Source organism: Brachypodium distachyon, chromosome 5, assembly GCF_000005505.3.
Source record: "Brachypodium distachyon strain Bd21 chromosome 5, Brachypodium_distachyon_v3.0, whole genome shotgun sequence".
NCBI classification, from domain to species: domain Eukaryota; kingdom Viridiplantae; phylum Streptophyta; class Magnoliopsida; order Poales; family Poaceae; genus Brachypodium; species Brachypodium distachyon.
In genome coordinates this window covers 15,835,070-15,857,769 of record NC_016135.3, presented here as the reverse complement: position 1 = coordinate 15,857,769, position 22,700 = coordinate 15,835,070, and the positions used below count along the sequence as shown (strand labels likewise).

The following is a 22,700-nucleotide window of genomic DNA, read 5'->3' as shown; positions in this document are numbered from 1 at the left end:
AGGAACAAATATGGAAATTCGCTCGTCTTTTCGGTCAAACTAATCTGAATATACAACTAAGCACTAACAATATGATATTGGTGTATGTACCTGCGAATGTGTTGATGTAATTCAGCACCTAGGATAGTATACATTTCATAAAACCATTCATTCGTTAAAATAGACAAAATAACAGAGATTCTTATATCAATCTCATTACTGCATAATTGAGGCTCTGAGAAACTATGTCGATCAGTTGGCAGGCAACCTATTAACCAATTTATTCACACCAACATCACGAATGATGGAAGGATAAATTTTCCTATAAGAATATCAACGGCACCATATGGACCAGTCCATATACACATGAAATGAAATAGAATTGAAAAAAAAAACATATGCGGACAATATGGCGGAGAGAGAGTACCTGCCGGGCACTAACAATATGTTATTGGTGTGCCGGTCAAGACGACACTTGTTGCCGGCTTATTTTTTCTTAGCAAATTAAGCTTGGTTAGCTTAGAGCATATTCAACAACTTGTGTATATTTGGTCTGAAAAATATTTTCTGGCAACATATTTCAATTTTTCAGCATCTTGTTTGTGTATATTCTTTCCTCTATATTTTAGTAGCATCTTATAACTACCAGTTCAACTTTCATTTTAACAGCTATATTTTCAAGGGCAAACATAAAAAAACAATCAAAATTACCATCCATGGAAATATAGCAGTATGCGACAGCAAATTTGGTATAGTAATGCATTAAGATAGTTCGGCATAGCATGAGAAAAAAAAACTACAAAATGGCAATGCATCAAAGCAACAGATATCTAGCAGCTTGGTCCCTGCTCGGCTGAATGCTCTCCGATCTCAATGAGCCACAACCACGCGCATGCTGCTCCTCTTCCTCGCGTCCCCGGTCTCCTGCTGCTTCGCTCGGTCGCATCACGCACGCCTGCGCTGCTTGCTCAAGCCCCTGCCCCTACCGGGCTACCCTCCTCCTGTTCCCCATCAGACGGCCTCCCTCCCCTCCCGGTGTGGCGGCAGCGGACCTCAGTGCGCGACGTCCCCGGCGGCACCACCCCGCGCGAGCTCTTCTTTCAAATCGGCGGCGCTCCGAGCTCCTCTTTCACATCGGCGGCTCCCCGAGCTCGTCTTCCACGTCACGGCGCCCCTTCCATCTGCCTTTTCTGTTGGGCTTGCCCAAAAATCAATCACACGAAGACGCACAGGTACACGATGATCACAAGATTATTTGACCAAAGACGCGTATCGTGTCCTTTATTTTTCTCTTTTGTTTCTTTCTCCCAACTCACGTTACAACCTTGATACTGGTGCATGTATATATATGCACACCAAAACCAACTACATCCAACCGTAACCTACTAGTATTGTTACTAATTAGCCACGTACTACTAACCTATCTAGACTCGGACACGACGTGCTCATCACCACACGTACATGTCCTAAATCTTGATTAATCTAACATTTTCCCCATCGGCAGCACCACTCCCCTCCGTCATCTTCCCCGCAGCGGCGCCCTTCGTGTCCTCCATTTTACCCATCAGCGGCGCCCTCCCTTCCTCCATCTCCCGCGCGACGCGCCCCCCCTAAATAGAATGCAGAGGAGGAGCACGAGAAAAATTAAGGCTACACAGGGCGTTCGGCGGTGGCCGGGGCTGAGCCTGTGGCAGCGAGGACATGGCGGTCGGGGCTAGCTGAGCCCATGGGCGGCGGGGATCGGACGGCGCTCGGCGGCGGCCGGGGCGGAGCCCGTGGGCGGCGGTGATGGAGCTCGGCCGCGGATGGTGCATCGCGCAGCGGCGGCGGGGCACTGCTCAGCAGTGGCAAGCACATCGTGAGAGGAGATTGAGCGGCCAAACTGATCGTGAAAAATTAGAAGATGAGATGCCACGTGGACAGGCTGCATGTTTAGCTTGCTAAATTAACTGCATTTAGTGGGTTTCAACTTTATAAAGATTATAGATATATACAGCATGCTCGAATTTGTACCATGATCAAATAAAACCTCCTAATCCGAACACATGGGACCAATTTGCACACACCTTGTTACGAAGAGTCCGTCGATCGGCTGGACCGCGCGAGGAGGGGCCAGCGATCGATGGAGCCTTGGCGACTTTTCATGAGAAGGAAGCGGCGGGACCATGGTGCGGCAGCAGCCGGCGGCGGGACCATGTGTGGAGCAGACGGCGGGGTAAAGACAGGGATTACATTAGGAACAGTTGGGCCTTGTTTCGCTTAAGCCCAACCTGGCCGGGCTCGTTGCCCAATCCTCGTGGATCAGGCCGGACATAAATCATGCATGATCCACCGGTAATTTCGTGCTCAGTTAAACCTGACCGAGACGGTTTCACATATTGTCAGGGGAGCCGCCACGCCCTGCCGTAGCCGCCGTCCAAGAGATTTTCGGTTACCCTCGCCTCCGGCCGCCGCTTTGGCGCTGCGAGGTGGGAGAATCTCGGCTCCTTCTAAAATTATCTAGAAGTTTTTGCTTATATCGATTGTTTAGATCTGATTAGCAACGTCATGGCGGAAGGTGCGATGCCGTCATGAATAAAGGTACTCTGGTTCTTCCTCTACTGTGGTGGTGTCTCAACGGACGTTGCTGCGGAGCCAGAGATTTTTAATCCCTGTGGATTTAGTGTACCCGATCTTGTGAATCTTGGGTTTGTGTACTCGCAAATCCGTTTGCACGTATCTGTTGGGTTTTTGTTAGTGTGTCATGATGCTTTTGTTGGTTTTATGTTTTGTAATTTCGGAATACTTCTTGGCGTTCTGATGAAGATCTTGAGGTTCGACGACCTGCACGTTTAGGGGATCATCCCCGGCCCAAGTACGTTCAACGCTCATGGCTTCTCATCTTTTTGGATGAGCGACTCAAGTTGTTTTTCCAAACCTTTGAAGGTAGTCAAGTTCGTGCAGGGATACCAGCAATGATGTTGCTGCTACAGTCTGATTGCAGTCTCTATGTTGAAGCCTCAGCAAAATTTCATGTTGCAAAGTATGAAATCACGGAGAAAATGTCTTTAAGAAATTTCATTGTAATTCTTAATTATAAGAGTTGCTTTAGAGTTTCTAGAGTCTATGATCCAAAGTATTGTATCTGTAATGGTTCTCTTGTATGAATAAAGTTAGAGATTATTCTCAAAGAAAAAAAAAGTTAAACCTGAAGGGGGGTGATTCTAAAAAAAAAGTGTTAAACCTGGCCGGGCTAAAATCCCAGCCCAAAACTTCTCGAAAAATCCCTAGGTCGACTGGGTTAAAAAAATCGTCTGTTTATCTATGTGTGTGTATGTTACTCTAAAACGTATACGTGTGTGTTTTCCCCCCGAATGGTTCTTGGTTTCTTCTAAAGTTTCTTCAAACCAACGCTATGTTGAGGTTGCACTCATCTGGTTTGATCTACACCTCAAGTCCTTAAGCCCCAAAAAAATATTCCCAAAAAGGCTAGCAAAACATAAAATTGTTGAAACTCAGCTCTTTTGTTGCTGCTATTGGGTTACTACCTCCGTCCAACAATAGGGGCGTATTAACTTTCCTTTGACCTATGGTTTGACCACAAATTACTCTGATAATATATAATTATAGGACATAAGTTGATATCCATTATATTTCTATTCAATGATATTTGCTTATGGTTATGATTTTGATCACATTAGTTACATATTAATGGAGTAATTTGTGGTCAAAAGCTTCGTCAACCGAAACCTAATATGTCCCATATTGTTGAACAGAGGGAGTAGAAGACAGAAATAGAAGGCACGGACTGGAATCAACAGGTCCATCAGGCATAAATAAACAACTACTCCTTCCGTTTCATAAAGATTGGCACAGATTTGAACTAGGACTAGTTCAAACCCGTGCAAATCTTGCAGTAGCACACAAACTTGCTGATTTTACTATGACCACACCTGCCAGAAGTTTTCGGCACAATCTAGCTGAAGCAGCTTTTTATTAAGGCAGTCAAAATGACAGCTATCAACCTCCGATCTCACATTCTCACATTTTGATTTTGGCGCGTACGTTCACCTTATCACTTCCCCGAGCTAGCAGTAACACGTTAAAAAGCTAAGTAGCGAAACATAAAATTGTTGAAACTCAGCCTTTTTTTCTGCTATTGGGCTAGAAGACAGAAACAGAAGACACGGACTCGAATTAACAGGTCCATCATCGTTCATAAATAAACAACTACTTCCTCCGTTTTATAAAGGTTGGCACAGATTTGAACTAGGACTAGTTCAAAGTCGCGCCAATTTTCATGAAACGGAGGGGTAGCACAGAAACATGCTGATTTTACTAGACGAATTCTACGGTACCTAATACTCCATTGGACTAAATGGAGTATTACGGAAGAGCATTATAGATGTTTCACACTAAAAAAATATCAATTATCCTTTACCCGTTAATCAATCTCGTCGCTCGAGCCCCCTCGCGCCGCCCCTGCTGCAGCCATCCGGCCTCCTCGGCTCCTCCCCCGCTGACGTTGCCCTCCTCTAGCGTCGGCGCTGCCCTCGCCGCGGCGGCCCTCCTCCAGCGCCGGCACCGCCCTCCCCGTGGTTGTCCTCCTCCGCTACTCTCCTCTAGCGCCGGCGCCGCCCTCGCCACGGCCGCCCTCCTCCTCCGCCCTCCTCTAACCTCGGCGCGGCCCTCGTCGCGGCCCCACTCCTCCCGCGCCAACGCCGCCCTCGCCGCGGCCGCACTCCTCTATTGCCAGCGCCGCCCTAGTCGCAGCCGCCGCTGCTCTCTGTCTTTTATCTTTCAATATTGGATTGATGACGTAAGTGCCCCTTCTCCCTGATACTCCCTCTAATTTTGAGTTGATACTCCACTTATCCAAGTTGGAGTAGTAAGAAGTAACAGTTTGTCTGAGCCCTTAGATTGAAAAAATAAACGGTTCATAATAATCTCAGGATACCGTAGAACAGCTCTTTTACTGTGACCACAACCTGCCAAAAGTTTTCGGCACAATCCAGCTGAAGCAGCTTTTTATTAAGGCAGTCAAAACGCAGCTAGCAACCTCCGATCTCACATCCTCACATTTTGATTTTGGCGCGTACGTTGACCTTATCACTTCCCCGAGCTAGTAGTAACACGTTACAACGCAGGCCACGAGGCCACAAGAGAACACCAACTAACTAACGAAAAAACGCAAGAGTTAATTAAGCATCCATATGCTGCCAACTAGCGATAACCGGCCTAGTGGGCGGAGAACTTGATTTCCATGTCGTGCTTGTACGCCTGGCCGGGCCTGACGATGGACGACGGGAACTCGGGGTGGTTCACGGCGTCCGGATACGCCTGCGTCTCGAGGCACAGCGCGCCGTACTGCTGATACACCTTCCCGGCTTTCCCCTTCTCGTTGATGACCCAGTTGCTGGTGTAGAGCTGCACCCCGGGCTGGTTCGCCCACACCTCCATGGCCCGCCCGGACGCCGGGTCCCTGACGCGCGCCACCCGCCGCATCGCGTACTGGTCTTCCCCGTCCACGGCGTAGTTGATGTCGTAACCCCCGCCGCCGCCCGGGACGATCTCCATGTGCTTGCCCACGGGCTTCGGGGCCAGGAAGTCGTACATGGTTCCCGACACGGCCGCGATCTGGCCCGTGGGGATCTTGGACTTGTCCAGGGGCGTGTAGCGCGACGCCAGCAGCTGCAGCTCGTGCTTCAGGACGTCGCCGCTGCCGTGGCCGCCCAGGTTCCAGTACGCGTGGTTCGCCAGGTTCACCGGCGTCGCCTTGCTCAGCGCCGTCGCGTGCATGCGGATGCTCAGCACGTAGGGGCTGGAGAGCTGGTACGTCACGTACACGTCCAGGTCGCCCGGGAATCCTGCATGCGTACGTTGCGTGTACCCCAGATTAATACCGTGATCCGTGGAAACGAAGTGCAAGTCAGCTCTTACAGGCTTACAGCACAACTCGATCTTTTTTTTAAAGACTCGTGTATGCTGCTGGAAATTTGACTTCTTGGATTCGTCCGATTTTCTACCGACGCGTCATGAAGATTAATCAGAGTGGAAGAAACTAGTACTTTTCGCTTGGTTTTTTACCTTGTTCTCCGTCGAAGCTGTGGTAGAAGAAGGTGATGTATGGAGAATCACCGTCGCGCACGTACTCCTTCACCGTCCAAATCACCTTTCCAAACCCCCTATGGCCGCCTGATTAAGCAGGCATCAACAAGTTGATTAAACTCATCCATCTCTTAGTGCGCGTCGTGAGACTCCATGCATGATCGATGAATACCGTGAATCGAGTTGTTGCCGTCGTTGCGGAAGAGACGATATGCTTTCCCGTCGAGCACGAAGCGAGAGTTGGCGATTCTGTTGGCTACGCGCCCGACCGTCGCCCCGAAAGAACCAGAGCCATTCTGATCGAAAACTTGCACAGGTTACATCTCTAACACGCTGAAATAGTGAAACCAGAAAGAGGGATTCGCGGTCTTACAACATATGCAGCAACGGTGTCGTACCCAAGGACAACATCATCCAAGTTCCCTACAAAAAAAAAAGGAACGGTTCATCTAGTTTCCACCTCCTGGGCAACAATGGTGACACAAAACAAGACGAAAACAAACATGCCTGCATGGATTCCTAGAGGCAAGAAGAAATCAAGTGACCAGATACGTACCTTTGCAATCGGGGACGACGACAGACACGAGAGCCGCTCCCCAGTTGGTGACCTTGATGGAGAAATCCCCCTTCTTGTTCTTGAGCTCGTAGAAACCGACCGCCTTCCCTGCCGCATCGGCGCCGCCTGCCAGCGCAAGGCACAGCAAAAACGCAATGGGAAGCACCGCAGCTCCGGCCATTGTCGCGGAGGGAGGAGCACTACGACGCTACTACTTGCAGAGAGTGCTTTACTGGTTTGCACGTTGCAAAGAGCAGAGGAGCAGTGGCATATCTATAGAGCACTAGAAAGTAAAATAAAAACACGGTGGTGACGGCCTGACGGGTCTAAAAGATCTCATCCATCCAACCTGTTAAATCCAATATTATCACATCGAAAAGTTTCGATGATGTATGATGTACGTCATGTTTTAATTATCCACCAATATCATCAGGTATATCTAGCCGCTTTGCTTTGACAGTGTATATTATGGATACATATCAATTTCATAACACGACTAATTTAGAAAGCTTTAAACCAATTTCGAAAACTCTGAGTTAATTATAAATCGGTCTCGCTAATTTAAAGTTACTCTAATTGTTGGGACAAATTCTTTCAGCACTAATCGTCCTGTATTATCTGGCGTATATTAAGGAATGAGTTTGATTCTTTTCCAGAAAAAAAAATGCTTCCTTTCTGTCAATGTCAGGTTCTTCTACAGGTCGTACATGAAAAAGTCAAATGTCTTCTGTGAATTTGGGTTATCTAATTTTTTTCCTGCTGGAGATCTGTGATCTAGCAATAGTTTATGGCGGCTAATCCCAAATTGCTCATTCAATAGTACTATCTCATTTGTTAAGGGCGGCTCGTCCTGGTTAATTAATCCCCCATTTCTTAAGGGCGAGTAGTCTCGAAGCTCACTTGTTTAATCTTCTCTTGTTGTTTGCCCATTCTTCACCATCTTTGGTTTGGTTCACATCTGAGATGCAAGCACTTTTGCCCAACAAACAGAAATTCGAGGATACATGAACAGAAGCAAGGTAACATTCAGTCATTTGTCATTACAGAACTGCACAGAATTACTTCTTAAGGGCGAATAGTCTCGAATCTCACTTGTTTAATCTTCTCTTGTTGGTTGCCCATTCTTCACCATCTGTGGTTCACATCTTAGATGCAAGCATTTTTGTCCAACAAACAGAAATTCGAAGATACATGAACCAGAAGCAAGGTAACATTCAGTCATTACAGAACTGCACAGAATTAGTACTTGCAAGTCCCAACATTTGAAAACTTTTCAGTGGAGTTAACCAAAATTTAACTGCACAAAACACTGAATGGCAATATCACAACAAATCTTTAAGAATAATAGCCCACAAACATATAAGAAACAGTATATATCAAATACACAAGTTTTATTGGCAGTAACTACGACTGACTGAATCAGCATGCCAAAAGCGATAAGAACATGCCGGAGACCGATGTACAATGGACTGACTAACCATCCATACAACACTTATCAAGCAAAGAGAAAAACTATAAAATTCATTAGGCAACACAATGCCTTTTATATACAAACAAACTGACAGAATTTGAAGAACACTTCAGAGGTTATCCAAATTGGCGTTCCTGAAGCTGCCACCGAGGAGTGACATAAGGTCACCACCGTGCACCCTTCCCTCAGGTACAACACAGCCTCCTTCTCTGCCCCCACGTACAGTAGGCTCAGATGACGACGAGGGCATCATGGAACGAGGAACAAGGAGCTGAGGAGGTATCATTGATTGGCTCCTGACTGTGCCGTCACTATCTGATGCAGTGCTGATGCCCGATGACGAGTGCTCATTCGTCATGCTACTTGCGGCGGTGGTTGATGACACCACAATGCCACTGAAGAGGCCTGGTCCGATCATGCTACCTCCGTTCTTCACCACACCATGTTCTTGTTGCCTGGCCCTCAAGGTCCCATGTGCAGCACAAAGGCCACTCTTGCCACGGGCAAACTTCTCGCAACCTGATCCCCATGTGCACCGCTTACCTCCACCGTGAGCTTTGCAGAAGTCTGTACTCCCTTGAGCACTCTTACCGCAGTTGTCAATCCTGCAACGCTTACCACCACCATGCTTGACGCAGGAGTCCGTGCGGCCACGGGCGCTCTTGGTGCAGCCAGGTGCTGCACAGCGTTTCCCTCCTCCATGTGCCACGCAGAAGTCGGTGCCCCCATGTACACTCTTTGGGCAGACACCACCACCTTCAAACATGCATCGCTTCCCACCGCCGTGGGCTTTGCACAAAGGTGTGCTCCCCTCTGCACCTCTGCTGCACCCATCAAAGATACACCTCTTGCCGCCGCCATGTGCCTTACAGTACAATGTGCTGCCCTGAGCCCCCTTGCCACAGTCTGGATACTGGCACCGGCGTCCACCACCATGAGAAATGCAGAGTCCAGCCTTCCCCTCAGCACTCCGAATGCAGCCTTCCATTGCGCATCTCTTCCCACCACCGTGCTTGATGCACCGTCCAGACTTACCCCGTGCAGCTTTAGGACAGTCAGGATGTTCACAGCGACGGCCTCCACCATGAGCGATACAATAATCTGTCTTTCCCTCAGCACTCTTGGTGCAACCAAGCTGTTCACACCGCCGACCTCCACCATGGGCCTTACAATAGGCAGTGCTGCTCTCAGCTCCTTTATGGCATCCAGGTTTATGGCATCTTTGCCCGCCTCCGTGGGCAATGCATAGTCCTGATGAGCCTCTTGCACCTTTGGAGCACCCCTTGAACCTGCACTTCTTAGGATGCCGGGTATGACTCCGTTGTTCTGATGTGGTTGCTGCAGTGACCACATCAGAGCTCACACCAAATGAACTCTCTGTCGTAGCAGAAGGCTCAGGGCTGAGCTGAAGATGTTGTTGAGTATGCTTAGTGCTATTGTCGGTGCACTGAGTGAGGTCTAGCGAACCCTTTGTTTGTAGTTGGGCCTCATTGGCAGCAGAGGAAGTGGAGCAGGGAGCAAAGAGTAGGGATGGCATGTAGCCACCCATGCTCCTTACAGCAGCAGATGTTGAGGCCTCGTCAACAATAGCAAACGAATGAACTCTTCCATTGGGTGCTTGCAGATGCTGAATTGTTTCAGCACCATCCAACTGCAGGCCAAGCCTCAGCATCCCTGGATCCGTGAAAGAGAAACTCTGGTCAGACGAAGTCTGACATTCTTTTGACTTGTATACTCCAGTGGGTTCACAGTGCGTCGAGTAAAAATCAGGTGTTGGACCCAACCCTAGGACAAGTCTGCAGCCATCATCTCTGGCTGTGATACTATTGCTCATGCTTTGTGTGTTTTCATCACCATGGCTCCAGTTAGCCATTGCTGAGCCCATGCGGAGTGTGCTTTTGCTCGGGTTCTTCATGGTGTAGCTTGGAGCTGATTGTCCCATTAACACAAAGGGGTCATTCATCAGAGGTTGGTTTGGGATATTCACAAAGCTGTCATCCATCATAGCTTAACACTATGAAAACTGTGTCAGAGCAAATGATAAAAGTGTCACTGAAGAGCAGAAGAACAAGGGCCAGACGATCTTTCAGACACTGATAGAATATACAAAATGGAAGAATATCAGCAGTGGTGTAGTACCAAAGCAACCACCGCTGACAAACCCTGAGGTATCTGCACGGTCCATGTCTGTCTTGTTTCGGGGTGAAATTATGATCCAAAGCTACTCAGCCTCCTCAGCACTAAACAATATCCCGTGTAGTTGACATCAAGCATAGGCACGAGCAACTAACTAATTTGTGGCTGTCAAATCTTCAAACTACAAAAACAAGCGATATGTCAGCAAAAATTCAGATAATAAATATATATTTGCAATGTACTTATTCATTAAAATATTTGCAGTATGATAGCCAGGTGCCCAAGCCAATAATGAAATCAATATTACTGTATGGGAAAAAATGAATCCTCAAGTATCTCTCCAACAAAAATATGCGCAAGTGATATTCTGACAAAACCTTTTGACCTTTCTCATACCTACTAACAGGTCCGCAATGCAAAGTTTGCAAGCTTGAGTGAAGTAACCTGATTTTACTTTACCTAGCTCTGTCATTATCAGGTACAATGATTAACGAATCAGTGACCCAACCACACAGCAGTCTATAACTATACATGAAAACCATGTTACAGTACAGCCACCAAAGTCAGCTACCACCAGTTGCAACACAATCTAAACACATTCCACTAACAACAGAGAAGAACACTACGGCAATGGGGTGGACAAATCATCCATTTATCTGATATCAGGTAGAATAAGCTAACAAATAAGCAACCATGACCATAAACATATGATGTTTCTCGTACAAATAAATAAAAAAGGTCCAGATAAGCGAAGGCAACAACTGTCCATTATGTATATGACATCTCTCTCAAATTTTTGGTATTTCAGATACAGCATGTGCGGAAGTGCCTCTGGAGCTTTCACATAATTGAAGAGAGTTAGATGCCTAGAATTAATCATGCATTCTACTATGTGGTAACGGTGACAATGAGATCGTGAATAGATCGAAAATCGAAATACAGGTGATAGGGTGGACTAGATGAGTTCAAAAATTCAGTAAATAGAGTCCCCTAGTCTGGAAAAAATCGCTGAAAATCGAAATACAGGTGATAGGGTGGACTAGATGCTAAGACGAATTTACTGAGAAATGTTTAGGATACTACACAGGAACCTTTTAATAACTAGGAATTCAGGAATAGTCAGGTCCCATCTATTGGCAAGCCGGGACAAGAGAACTCCACATAGCCTGTGACGGCCTACCTAGTCAAATTGAAAAGACACGGGCGGAGAGAAGAACATGGTGGAAAGGAAAAGGAGAAGAAAAAAATTGGAGAAGGACGATGTCTGTTATCCAAGAGCACAGGGTTCAGAGCCCCCAGACCATCTGAATTGCAGAACACCCCAAATCGAGAACCTCAAACCCTCCGAAAACGGGGATCCTCCGCTCCATCCTACACCTTATAGCACCCCCCAAATCTCGCAATTCTCATCGTAACTAACTAGAACGCCATGGCAAGAGAACAGATCTGGTCGCCGCCCGTTATATCTATCGATAGAAATCCCACCAAACAGGAAATGGCACACACGAATTCCCTAGCGAATCGAGACACGGGAAGAGACAGCCTAGATGACGTACAGGGACCAACAGGTCCTTCCCGGAACCCCGCGTGACCGTCACGACATGCGAAAGAGTTAGAACAGATAAGGACGCCGACGAATCTCCTCGAGAGAAACGGGCCGACGCAGGACGGGACGGGGGAGGAGGATGGCTCGGGAAGGAGGGCCGACGTTCACCTGGGCGCGCGGACGGGCGAGGGAGGAAGCGGTGTTTCCGGCGGCGCGGCGGCGGGGGAGCGGGAACCGGTGTGGGCGGGGCGGGGGACGAGACGACAGGGGACGGCGACGGGTTTGAGCGTTTGTGTTTTCTCAGGCCTGCGGTTTCGCGAACTGGTGACTTTGCCTTTGTGTTTGCGGAGTTGTGTTTGTGGGAAATGGAGGCGGGGAGGGGGAAGGATGGAGGCATATATTGGGCATTGGCAGGGGACTTGCCTGGTGCAGGTGGGTGCGATGGATGGGGAGGACGGACGGATTAGATTGACGGCGGCGGGATTACCTGGCAGGCAAAAGTCTGGGCTCAGCTTGGCGAGCCAAGCGGCAACCAGCTGGTCACTCCTTTTCCGCGTACGTGTTTGCGTATCGTGTGTGCTTTTCTCTAGTCCGCCCTTTTAAAATCTGGCCCGGGGCTTTCATGTCGCGACAAGGAGGCCCTGTGCATGCGTGCTGTGGGTTCTTCCGTACTGAACTTTATCACTCACCCGTCACCTGCCAATAAACTCATATTCTCATCTCAACCGGATCAGTCGTTAGTCCAAACGGACAGTAAATATTAGTTACAGTACATTTTATCTTGGCAAAATATTGTTAGGCTATAATTTACGAGGAAGTATCCGATGAAAACCACCTCTACAGTGCAAACTGTGAAAACTCCATCGAAAAAAGTTTAAAAAATTCTCAAGAAAATCACATATGTTAGAAAAGTGATGTTTTATATATGTGTAAAATTTCAAGTCCAAACTCAATTTCGTTTGGTAACAGCGAAAAAGACAAATTCTGCACGAATAATGGTTTTTCAGTGCTTGACACTATTCATTATAAATTTCTCTTTTTAATTTCTTCCAAATGCTTTTGATTTTGAACTTGAAATTTTGCAGATTTGTAGAACATCACAGTCCCAACATATGGTATTTTTTTAGAATTTTTTTGAAACTTCTAAACGTGGTTTTTATGGAGTTTGCACGGTTTGTACTGAATGAGGGTTTTTGCCGGATACTATCTCATAATTTATAAGGTATTTATCCCATTTCTCTCCCGGTGTTTTCATAAAGTTGCGTGCCGCTTGGTTTCTCTAGTCTATACCATTACTGGGGCGACCACACGAAACATTTCCGCTCAATCAATAATTTTTGAGTTAGTGGATTGAGTTCATGTCATGATTGGGACCGATTAAACGATAACAGGTGGGACCATGAGATTCGGTTCTTGTGGGACTGAGTAAAATCTTAAACGTCGAACCATGACAACCATATGTTGTTAGGACCGAACAACTCTCGCCTTTACCGCTCCCACCATCGACAATGCCCTAGCCGATCTGCGCCACCTCATATGCGAGCCGCCCGCTCAGCCGCTCGTTTGGCCCTACACTACACTGGCCTAGTCTACCTAGCCGAATCAAATGCATTGTCCATCGCTTGCCAAGCCTCTCTGGCCGCCATTACTGCCACATCCAGCCGCGTGCGCCTACCTACGACGTGTTTTCTGATCTTCCACCCATATCGTCGACTGACTTTCTCTCCCTTGTAGCCACACCGCCAACGAACCTCCCTCATCCTCTCATGTTCCACTTTCTTTGCACTCGTGTTGCCGACACTCCTCTCCACTTCTCATGACTTGCGGTGGCCACTCCGCTCGTCATCATGCCCGCAAATGCCATGGTTTCTAGAGGCGAGTGACATGACTCCTTCGAGCTCAAGCAGGAGCCGCAATGTCGACTTCCAGTCCGAATTCAGATGTTAGATGTCGGCCCCTTCGATCCCTTTCTCGATATCGATCTCGCCAATTCCGAGGAGGAAGGAAAAAAGAGATAAGGTGATATTTTATATCCCTTTGCCTTATTTTGTCTATAAAAGGTTACATTACAACTAATTTGAAATGCAAATACCGTAGCAATTATTTCTCGGTCACATAAGAAATACTCCCTCCATCCGAATTAACTGACGTGGGTGGATTTGTATAGATTTTTATACAATGTCGTCGTTAATTCCCGTCGGTTAATTCAGAACGGAGGGAGTAACAGAATAGATTAACGAAACGAAACCACATTTTACCGCAGTATTGACGTTCTCATTTCGTGTAAACTAATGTACTCATTCTGTAAGACCTGCACACAAGTTAGGCACCGCATCCGGCCTTGATTTTGAACAAAACATCTAGCTCCATGATCGAATTCGTGAACCGTAACACGACAAATCGCCAAGTGCAGATCTGAGATCTGCAGCAGTTTTGAGCAGCGATTCCATTCCCGTCGCCTTCACCGAAAAGTTGAGGTCACCCTCGGTGGGCCTGGCAGCTGCAGCGACAAGGCCAAAGCTACGGCTCGCAGGCTGTTACGTGCGCAACTTGCGCGCCTCCGAAAAGAGGGGCCCCGTCACGTTGGATTATTGCGGGTTGCTCGTCGTTTGGTAGCTTAATTATGGAGCAGTGGGCCATTAAAAAATCAACGTTAATATAAAAGATTGGACAGAAAAAAATCACAAGCAGGCTCGGCTCGTGGGACTAGCTCGGTGCCAAGCCGCGTCCTCTCCTTCCCGGCTAGGAGCCTAGGATCAGCTCCGCTAGCTCTCGACCGTCCGTTCCGCGTACCGCATTCGATTCGCCGTGATGGACACCTGTCGAGATCCCACAGGCGGCCCGAATTCTTTTTAGCGGCGTCCACGCGCTGGGCACGCCTCCCAAAAGAACCCCACCACGCTCCGAACAAGCTCTCCCCTCGTCGCTAACCGCTGGCCCAGAGAATCGCGAGGACCCCATCCGTCAGCCGCGTCCTACGAATCGCCGGTTGGATTCCAACTCCAGAGGGACTAGCAGCTCTCGAGCGAGGAGCACGTCGTCGCGCGGTCGCGCCCCTGCTCGCGTCAGCTCGACACCTCCGTCAAGTTTTTCGGGCCCCGCCACGCCGCGCGCAGCCATTCGTCCTCGTTTCCCCGCGGGTGTTGGACGCCGCGCTAATATCGGTTGGTGAGGGGCGAGACGTCAGTACTAGTACGACAGTGGCCGGCCCGACGGCGTGTGGTGTCTGCCTGCCTGTCTGGTGTGGTGTGGAGGCTTGGGCCTGTTCACTCTCGGTTGCTACGCGGGGGGCTGCAGGAACGTCATCAGGAATCTAATTTCTCCTCCTTTTTTTCGGAGCTAAACCGACGGTTGATTACGACGTTCACGTTTCGTCAATGGGGGGCTGAGTTTTAATTATAAGCTCGGCTTCGTGCTCCTCTTGGCCACTCCAACGGGAGGAGGGAGGAGTTGGTGAGAGCCTCGCGAGAGCCAATCATCTCCTGGTTTTGTTCTTGTTCCTGACGTGATGGCGTTCCCTGCAGGAAGGCAAGTCTGATCTGGAAGTCCCTGCCGCACGTTTTTTATTCCTGAAGATACCGCGGGGGTGGGTTTGCGTCTCAGATGCGAATTGGACTGGATCAGCAACTGCGATTGGTACTGCAAAATTTGTTAATTTAGGACGCACGATTGGCCCATCTATAGCTGTATGTTCAAGGGGAAACGATTGTTTAGGGCCAGGAGCGCGAGGGATCCACACGATCGTGCTTCCTGCGACGTTGAGATCCATCGCAGGTTTTTTAAAGCGCTCCATGAATTCGCGGAACCAATCGTTTGGTCTCGCAGCAAAATGGCCGGTATCACTGGTTCGAGTAGCCAATAGCGTAATGGCATCGGGTCAAATTGTTAGGTTAGAACCTATCATTGGTGCAGCTTGCCATTGGCTGTTAAAGTCGTCACTCTCGTCAATTTCTGAGTTGTATCAGCTCAAAATTATGATCCAGGACGGAATTTTCAGGTAGGCAACATGCCGTCCGCGTTCTACGCAGGGAATGCACTGCACGCTCCCACAAGCCACGTATATGCGCGAAGGATCGTAGGTTGTTTTTCTGTGGCCTGTGGCCAGTACTTCGGTGAATCCAGAGTAATGGAACGCCAAGATCATCAGACACGCCTACGTACGCCACTACTTGCTGACCAAATTAAATTGCTTCCATGCGGAGGCGCCACATGCTGCTGGACGGGCCCCCACGATGTCCTACCGTACGTAGCAGCTCCGTCACAATCCTATCCAAAACCTGACCTAGTGTCTGAATTTCGATAAAATTGACCCAAAACACAAAGAAATTTGAAATATGAATTCCTGACGAAACTATTTCACAAACTTGACCCTTCCGTGTAGCGCCCGCGTACTGGGCGTTAGCCTTACCCTATAACGCCTTGTGGCCGGGCGTTAAACCGGTGCCAGCGTGGCGATGCCGGGAACCCACGGCAAGCCATTATAACGCCTCGTACACGGGCACTATACGAGTAGTTTAGCGCCTCCTCACCCGGCGCTATACCCTCGTACCCCAAAAGCGGCCGAACCGCTCTGGCCAGAAGCTCTCGCACACAAGGGTTCGGCCCTTTTCCTCTCCCGTAAGAACGCAGCGGCGGCGGCGGTTCCTCCCCTCCAAATCTCTCCCCCGATTTGTCGATTTCTCCGTGGATTCCGGTCGCATTTGCTCCCCCCAGGTATTCTTCTCCGATCCCCTCAGTTTGGTCCGCATTTTGCCCGAGAAATTTCTGTACATTTAGGGTTCGAGGTGGATTTAGGGCAAACCCTAGTTTATGTACTTGCCCAAGAATGTTTGGCCCGAATTATGGAATGGTATTTAGGGTGTCTAGTATTTGGATATGTAGCACTTTCTTGTTGGATATATTTGGGGCAAACCCTAGTATATGTACTTGGCCCAAGAATGTTTGGTCCGAATTATGGAATGGTATTTAGGGTGGCTAGTATTAGGATATGTAGCACTTTTCTTGTTGGATATTAGTTAATCTCAGGGACGTTGATGGATTTTTTCCATTCTAATTATATTCTAGATGGCAAGAATTGTTCATGTTCATCACGTGGACAAAGAGGCATTTTTGGGAGGCAATGTAAAGGCGGACACGGAGGAGCGAGACTTGGTGTTCGATTTTACTCCAATCTATGCCGAGCTATTGGAGGAAATGAGGCTTGAGTTGAAATGGATGGACCCAAGCGACGTGGTAGAGTTGAAGGGAAGACACAATGTTGGGTATGGAGTGCACCTTCGTTGGAAGACAAAGCGCATATCTTCCGAGCAACGTTGGGAGGCATACAAAGAGACGGTGGGCCAATCACAAGACAAAGCTCTAGAGATATTTGCTACAAGAAAGGTTGTTCCAGATTTTCACATTGACCTGAAGAGTCACAGTCATCTCATCAGTCCGGAAGTGAAAAGTGTGGGTCTCATGCCTCCACCGGTCGACAAGCGCAATGATTGCACAAGCGTTCATCCAAGGTGTCGACCGGGTCACCATATGGATGAACGGAAGGAGCCCTGTCCTCAAGATGAACGGTGTGTACCGCTCATCATAAGACATGGCGCCTGAGGAGGCACCGTGAGACCGAAGTTTGAGGGATCCAAGATTCTACAAAATAAGTACAAAAGCAATTAAAGTTACGATCGTCTCACTTACACATTTGGAACAAAACAATGACAAAAAGAAGCAACATGTAAATGCTCATTACCATTTGTTCATCCCGTATCAAACGCCCACGGTGAGCCATGTCGTAGTGATCCATTAAGAGCGCCATCCTACATGTTCCAATTAAGACATATTAACAAACGAATGGGACACCCGTACTCCGAACTATATCAACAAAGCAAGCCTTTCCTACAAATCCATCTTATGAATTGAAGACAACCATCCAAGGAACAATCCAAACCAGCCATGTCTAAGAAATAGTTGTAAAAATTAACACAAAAGAATTGATTATAACAGCCATCACACGTGCATGGAAAAAAGCATACTTTTTAAGGTCTTGTTATCCCCAACAATACAACTTCGTATAACATATCAAGGTATTTGAGCAATAAGTTTTTTCTTCGTACAGAACTAGCAACTACCGGCCGGCCACATTCCAAAAAAACCTAGCTTTGTTCTTAGCCAGCCACAGTCCACAAAATTACAATTCTCTTATCTTGACTGTTCATGATTAGGTGCTGGATTTTATTTGAATGCCACAAATGAGAAGTGGAACAAATGGCGCATGTATGACTATGTTTAAGTGATAACTTTGAACAGCTTAACACTTCTAGCCGGATCCTAACATGTCATTTTGTTGAAGATTGTGATTCTAGCCGGAACCTAACCCTCGAACCCTAAATGTACAGAAATTTCTCGGGCAAAATGCGGACCAAACTGAGGGGATCGGAGGAGAATACCTGGGGGGAGCAAATGCGACCGGAATCCACGAAGAAATTGACGATCGGGGGAGAGATTTGGAGGGGAGGAACCGCCGCCGCCGCTGCATTCTAACAGGAAAGGAAAAGGGCCGAACCTTGTGTGCGTGAGCCTCTGGCCCGAGCGGTTCGGCCGCTTTAGGGTACGGGGGTATAGCGCCGGGTGAGGAGGCGCTAAACTACTCGTATAGCGCCCGTGGACGAGGCGCTATAGTGGCTTGTCGTGGTTCCCCGGCATCGCCACGCTGGCACCGGTTTAGCGCCCAGACACAAGGCGTTATAGCGTAGGGCTAACGCCCAGTATACGGACGCTACACGGAAGGGTCAGGTTTGTGAAATAGTTTCGTCAGGAGTCCATATTTCAATTTTTTGTGTGTTTTGGATCAATTTTATCGAAATTCAGACCTACTGTAGCTTTTATCACTGCATCTCATCCTCGGCATCCTACTAGGTGAAGAAGATGACCAAAAATTACCGTCGAGCTGGAGAAGACAATTCCCTCCGCGAGCAGCGGGCCTCAAAGTGCGTCGTACTTCGAACCCCGGCCGGCCGGCCCGTTGTAATACATGGGCTCGAACCTAAATCCAGAAGATCCAGTGGCACAAAACGTCGCAAGAGTGGGTCATGGTGGATTTGTCATTCGTGGGCTAACCGGCTAAGAACGCTTAAAGGCTGGCCTTGACTCGGAAACTGGTGGAAGCTGGCCCAATACAGAAGATATATCGCCACGCCCAACACGACCCGCGGGCACGAGGACGAATGCCAACCTCAAGACTCAGCTTGACTCAAGACAGGACCGCACTGTCAAGGCAGTCAAGCTATTGCAATTGCGAAACCACGCTACTATTCTCCCCTTGATATTTTGAACCACTACCGGAAGTTCTAGAAAAGTAAGAATCACAATCGCTTGACCAACACCAAAGATGTTTTTCTTAGAACCGTGCCGTATGTAAGACATGCGCTATCTACATCTCTCCATTTTTGCACTTTTGTTCGTGAAAAGACAGGATGATTTTGGAATTTGGATATGCCGCACTAATTTTTGTGTGGCTTTATGTTACGCCTACATCTTACTCTCTCCGATTAATAAAAGTACCGTCCATTTTATACTAAGTGGAGACATTTTTATGAATCAGAAAGAGTATCACATAGCGAAATAGCTGTGCGTACGATACTTTATCGTAAGATTTTTGTACGATGACGGAATCGGTGCTTCGCTCCATAAGATAGACTTGGATGTAAACGGTCATACGTGAAGTGGGACTCATTCTAACGATGCTGTCGACCATCACATCACGGTACACCCTCCGTGCCCGGTTTTAGTTCAAATTTGAACTTAAGCGCGATTTTTCTTAAGAGGACTATTTTTTTTCAGAACAAAATTGCACATCTCCTTCGGGGTAGGACAGTAGGTGGCCGTGAATGTGGCGCCAACAAGCCATACGCTAGCCAAGCAGCGCGTCGAGCTCTCGCCTAGCGCTTGAGTCGCTCCAAAGTGGTAGAGCTAGTCGGTGTCTGGCACTCCCCGTACACCACTTAATATAGGCTTGATGTTTTGACCCTGAGAGCTAATGTGCAATACTATTTGGCATACTAAACCCAGTAGCGGAGCTAGGAATTTCTAAACCTTAGGGCTAAACTAAGGTAGAGCTGAAGTTCTATGACTTACAACTGTTAGCTGGACCACACCTGGGGCTATATCCTTCCTTGTCCCAGGTGTGTGTCCGGCCCTGCTAAACGGAGTATTAGGGAAGGATATTCTTAACATTTCACAATACTAAAATATTAAAAATTGGAGTTCAATCTTGTCTTTCTTTTTGTTTCATAATTTTAGTCTGCCGTCCTCCACCCATGCTGTGCGTCGCCGCTATCCCTATCATCCTTGCAACGCGTCGTGTAGGGATGCAAACGGGATCCCGCGAAAGTCCCGCTTTCAATTCATTTCTCAAATTTTCTATTCAAAATTTTGAGAAATGAAATAGAAGCGGATTTTCGTGGGATCCCATTTAAATCCCTAGCGTCGCGGCCGCGCCGACCCTTGGAATACTCCGGCGATGGGAAGAAGGAAACTGTATGGAGTTGGAGACGCCGATGCGGCTTGAGCTCTCGTCGCCATTGCAGGGGCGGTCCGCGGCTGCACGAATGGCACGGCCACCAAGGTGCAGAAGGTGTACTGGAGCTACCACACCAGCTACAAACTCGTCGACTGTGCCGTCACAACTCTAGTAATAATAATAGAAGCAACCCTTTTTCTTTTCTTACAATTTACCCTTGTCTTCTTATACTCCTTATTTGGAGATGAAACTTCATACATCTAAATGAGAGCATTGAGGAGTACAGGTAATCAATTTGTGCCGTTAAATAAAAAAAAATGATAGTCTAAATTAACTCCAGGTACCATAGAAGTAGATGTATCTTTTGATCCTCCTTAGTTCAAACAAATGAACTAGTTTTTTAAAAAGCTGTGTCATTTTAAAACTTTAGTTCATTTGGTTGAACTAAGCAGGATTAACCGTCAAAAACTTACGGCTCTACGTAGAAGAACGTTTCTATTTCCCCAGGCAAGCCCATTTTATGAAAAATACGCCAAACTTGGAAGGTACGTGCATGAACTTCCTGCAGCACCTTTCGCATGATGCATGACAGCGTTGAATTTTCCGTATCTTCTTACTTGCTGAGATATTTCTAATTCGAGAACACTAATTCAAGGACGAGAGAACAATCAACCGGTCTACGCTTTTTTCTGTTCAAACTTGCCGACTCCACTCCGATAGAAAGAAGAATATTTATGGCCGGTGATACACCAAATACCACCACATATACCGAACACTTTTTGGTCCTACTTTATTCTCCCTCCTCTCTACTTATCCTTCCCGAGCTCCCTTTGCAATTTTTCTAAATACGAATATACTCTAGTCTCAAGGCAGTCTTGACGAGCCCTTCGTTCATTTGAAACCAAACATCCTTAAATTCCTCTTCCTAGACAAACACAATATTTTTGTTTCTTTCCAATTTCCATTTCATTTTCCAAACAGTATTTGCAGACTCTGGAGCCTAGTTTTGAAAATGACCGGTAATCGAACCGGCGAGGCTCTCGGTTCGGTTTTTTCGGTCGAACCGCCGGTTCACCGGTTGAACCGGTCTGGCTTTTTAAGATACAAAATAATCTATTTTAACTAAATACTGAAAAAAATCCTGCGAGGTGCGCTGCAGGCGGCGCTGCGGCCAGCGCGGGGGGCGGCGAGGCGCGGCGGGCGGGCGCGGGATCCGGCGAGATGGGGAACGGCAAGTGAACCGGGGCGGTTCGAGCTAAACTGCCCGGTTCACCGGGTTTCACAAAAACCAGCCGGTTCGCCCTGTTTTTCCCGATCCACTTGGCCGTCCGGTCCAGTGCGCTAAACATACCGCTGGGAGCTGCGGTTCCGGTTTTTTCCGGTCGGACCGCAGGTCTGGTCCGGTTTTCAAAACTAAGTTCTGGAGTCAAGTCTCCCCCCAGACCCCCACTCTACCACGCCTCTCTTCTGCTCCACGCACATACACATAGAGATGGTATAGACAGTAGACCAGCCCGGTCCACAGCTTTGACTGGAAACGTGCAACCCGACCTGGCGCGTGCCTGCAGGGTCCCACCAACGTACAGGAGAAAAAACAAACGGGTGGAGAGGATCGCCTGCTCTCTCCCGAACAGCAAACAGTGTCACATGCTCGCAGCCCCGTCACGTGTCGGCCTCCTGCGGAGGGACCGGACACATAGTGGGCACACGCGGTCGCAGTGGCGCACCGGATCCCCCCGTTCACGAGGGGAGACTGTTGACTGCACCGTTTAGCTGGCGCCTGCCAGGTGGGCCCACGGGGAACGGGAACTGTGGGGGTGCGTGGACGTGCCGCACTGCTCCGACGTTTCGACACTGCGCTTTGCCTTCCTTCACCGCAATATACTGCTCCTTCCGTTTCCAGGATAACCATAATAAACGTACGAGGACAGTAATACCATGATTAGCTTGTCTTTTATTTTTTTGTGCAAAAATCCTTACGCGAATGATAGAAAACTGCAGTCGAGAACTATGACTGAAACTGCAATGGAGTTCATTTTTTATTTTACTCCGTATAAGGTAATACTAGTCGTTCATCGATGATACTCCGTATTGGGGATGGTGGGTGTACGAGGACCGCGTCCAGGAAATCCCCAGGCTCCCGCCTCACGCCGGCGTGCGTCCAGGAAGTCATGCTACCCTTTCGATGTTTGATGTTTCTATCTCCCACTAACCCCATGACCCTAGCGGAAACAAAACCCACGGTAACAAACCTACCTTCGCTCGCCGAACCGTGGGCCCCGGAAGTGTTGCTTCCCACCTGGCAGTGGCGTTACGTGGATAGCACGCGGTGACTTGGCCTTTCGCTGGACGTGTCTCCTTCACCAATTGGAACATTTTGGGTCGGAACATACACACGGTCACGGAGGCAGACCAGCGG

At 48.1% G+C, this 22,700-nt stretch overlaps 2 protein-coding genes across 2 annotated transcripts; both read right to left on the bottom strand.

The window, feature by feature from the left end:
• Positions 1-4,912: 4,912 nt before the first annotated feature.
• Positions 4,913-6,911, bottom strand: LOC100843923 (aldose 1-epimerase). The gene is made up of 5 exons (XM_003579843.4): positions 6,623-6,911; positions 6,440-6,489; positions 6,239-6,362; positions 6,046-6,153; positions 4,913-5,825 (listed from the first exon to the last, which is right to left on the bottom strand). Exons 1-5 carry the CDS (start codon positions 6,801-6,803, stop codon positions 5,197-5,199), a joined length of 1,092 nt encoding a protein of 363 aa, XP_003579891.1. The 5' UTR covers positions 6,804-6,911; the 3' UTR covers positions 4,913-5,196.
• Positions 6,912-7,936: 1,025 nt separating this feature from the next.
• LOC100843615 lies at positions 7,937-12,155 on the bottom strand. The gene is made up of 3 exons (XM_010241683.3): positions 11,944-12,155; positions 10,233-10,410; positions 7,937-10,116 (listed from the first exon to the last, which is right to left on the bottom strand). Exon 3 carries the CDS (start codon positions 10,096-10,098, stop codon positions 8,203-8,205), a length of 1,896 nt encoding a protein of 631 aa, XP_010239985.1. The 5' UTR covers positions 10,099-10,116; positions 10,233-10,410; positions 11,944-12,155; the 3' UTR covers positions 7,937-8,202.
• Positions 12,156-22,700: the final 10,545 nt, after the last annotated feature.

Coding starts and splice junctions, on each gene's coding strand:
- LOC100843923 (XM_003579843.4), bottom strand. CDS start 6,803: ATGGCCGGAGCTGCGGTGCTTCCCATTGCGTTTTTGCTGTGCCTTGCG. Junction 6,154..6,238: donor CGGCAACAACTCGATTCACG/GTATTCATCGAT, acceptor CTGCTTAATCAG/GCGGCCATAGGGGGTTTGGA. Junction 5,826..6,045: donor CAGCTTCGACGGAGAACAAG/GTAAAAAACCAA, acceptor GTACGCATGCAG/GATTCCCGGGCGACCTGGAC.
- LOC100843615 (XM_010241683.3), bottom strand. CDS start 10,098: ATGATGGATGACAGCTTTGTGAATATCCCAAACCAACCTCTGATGAAT.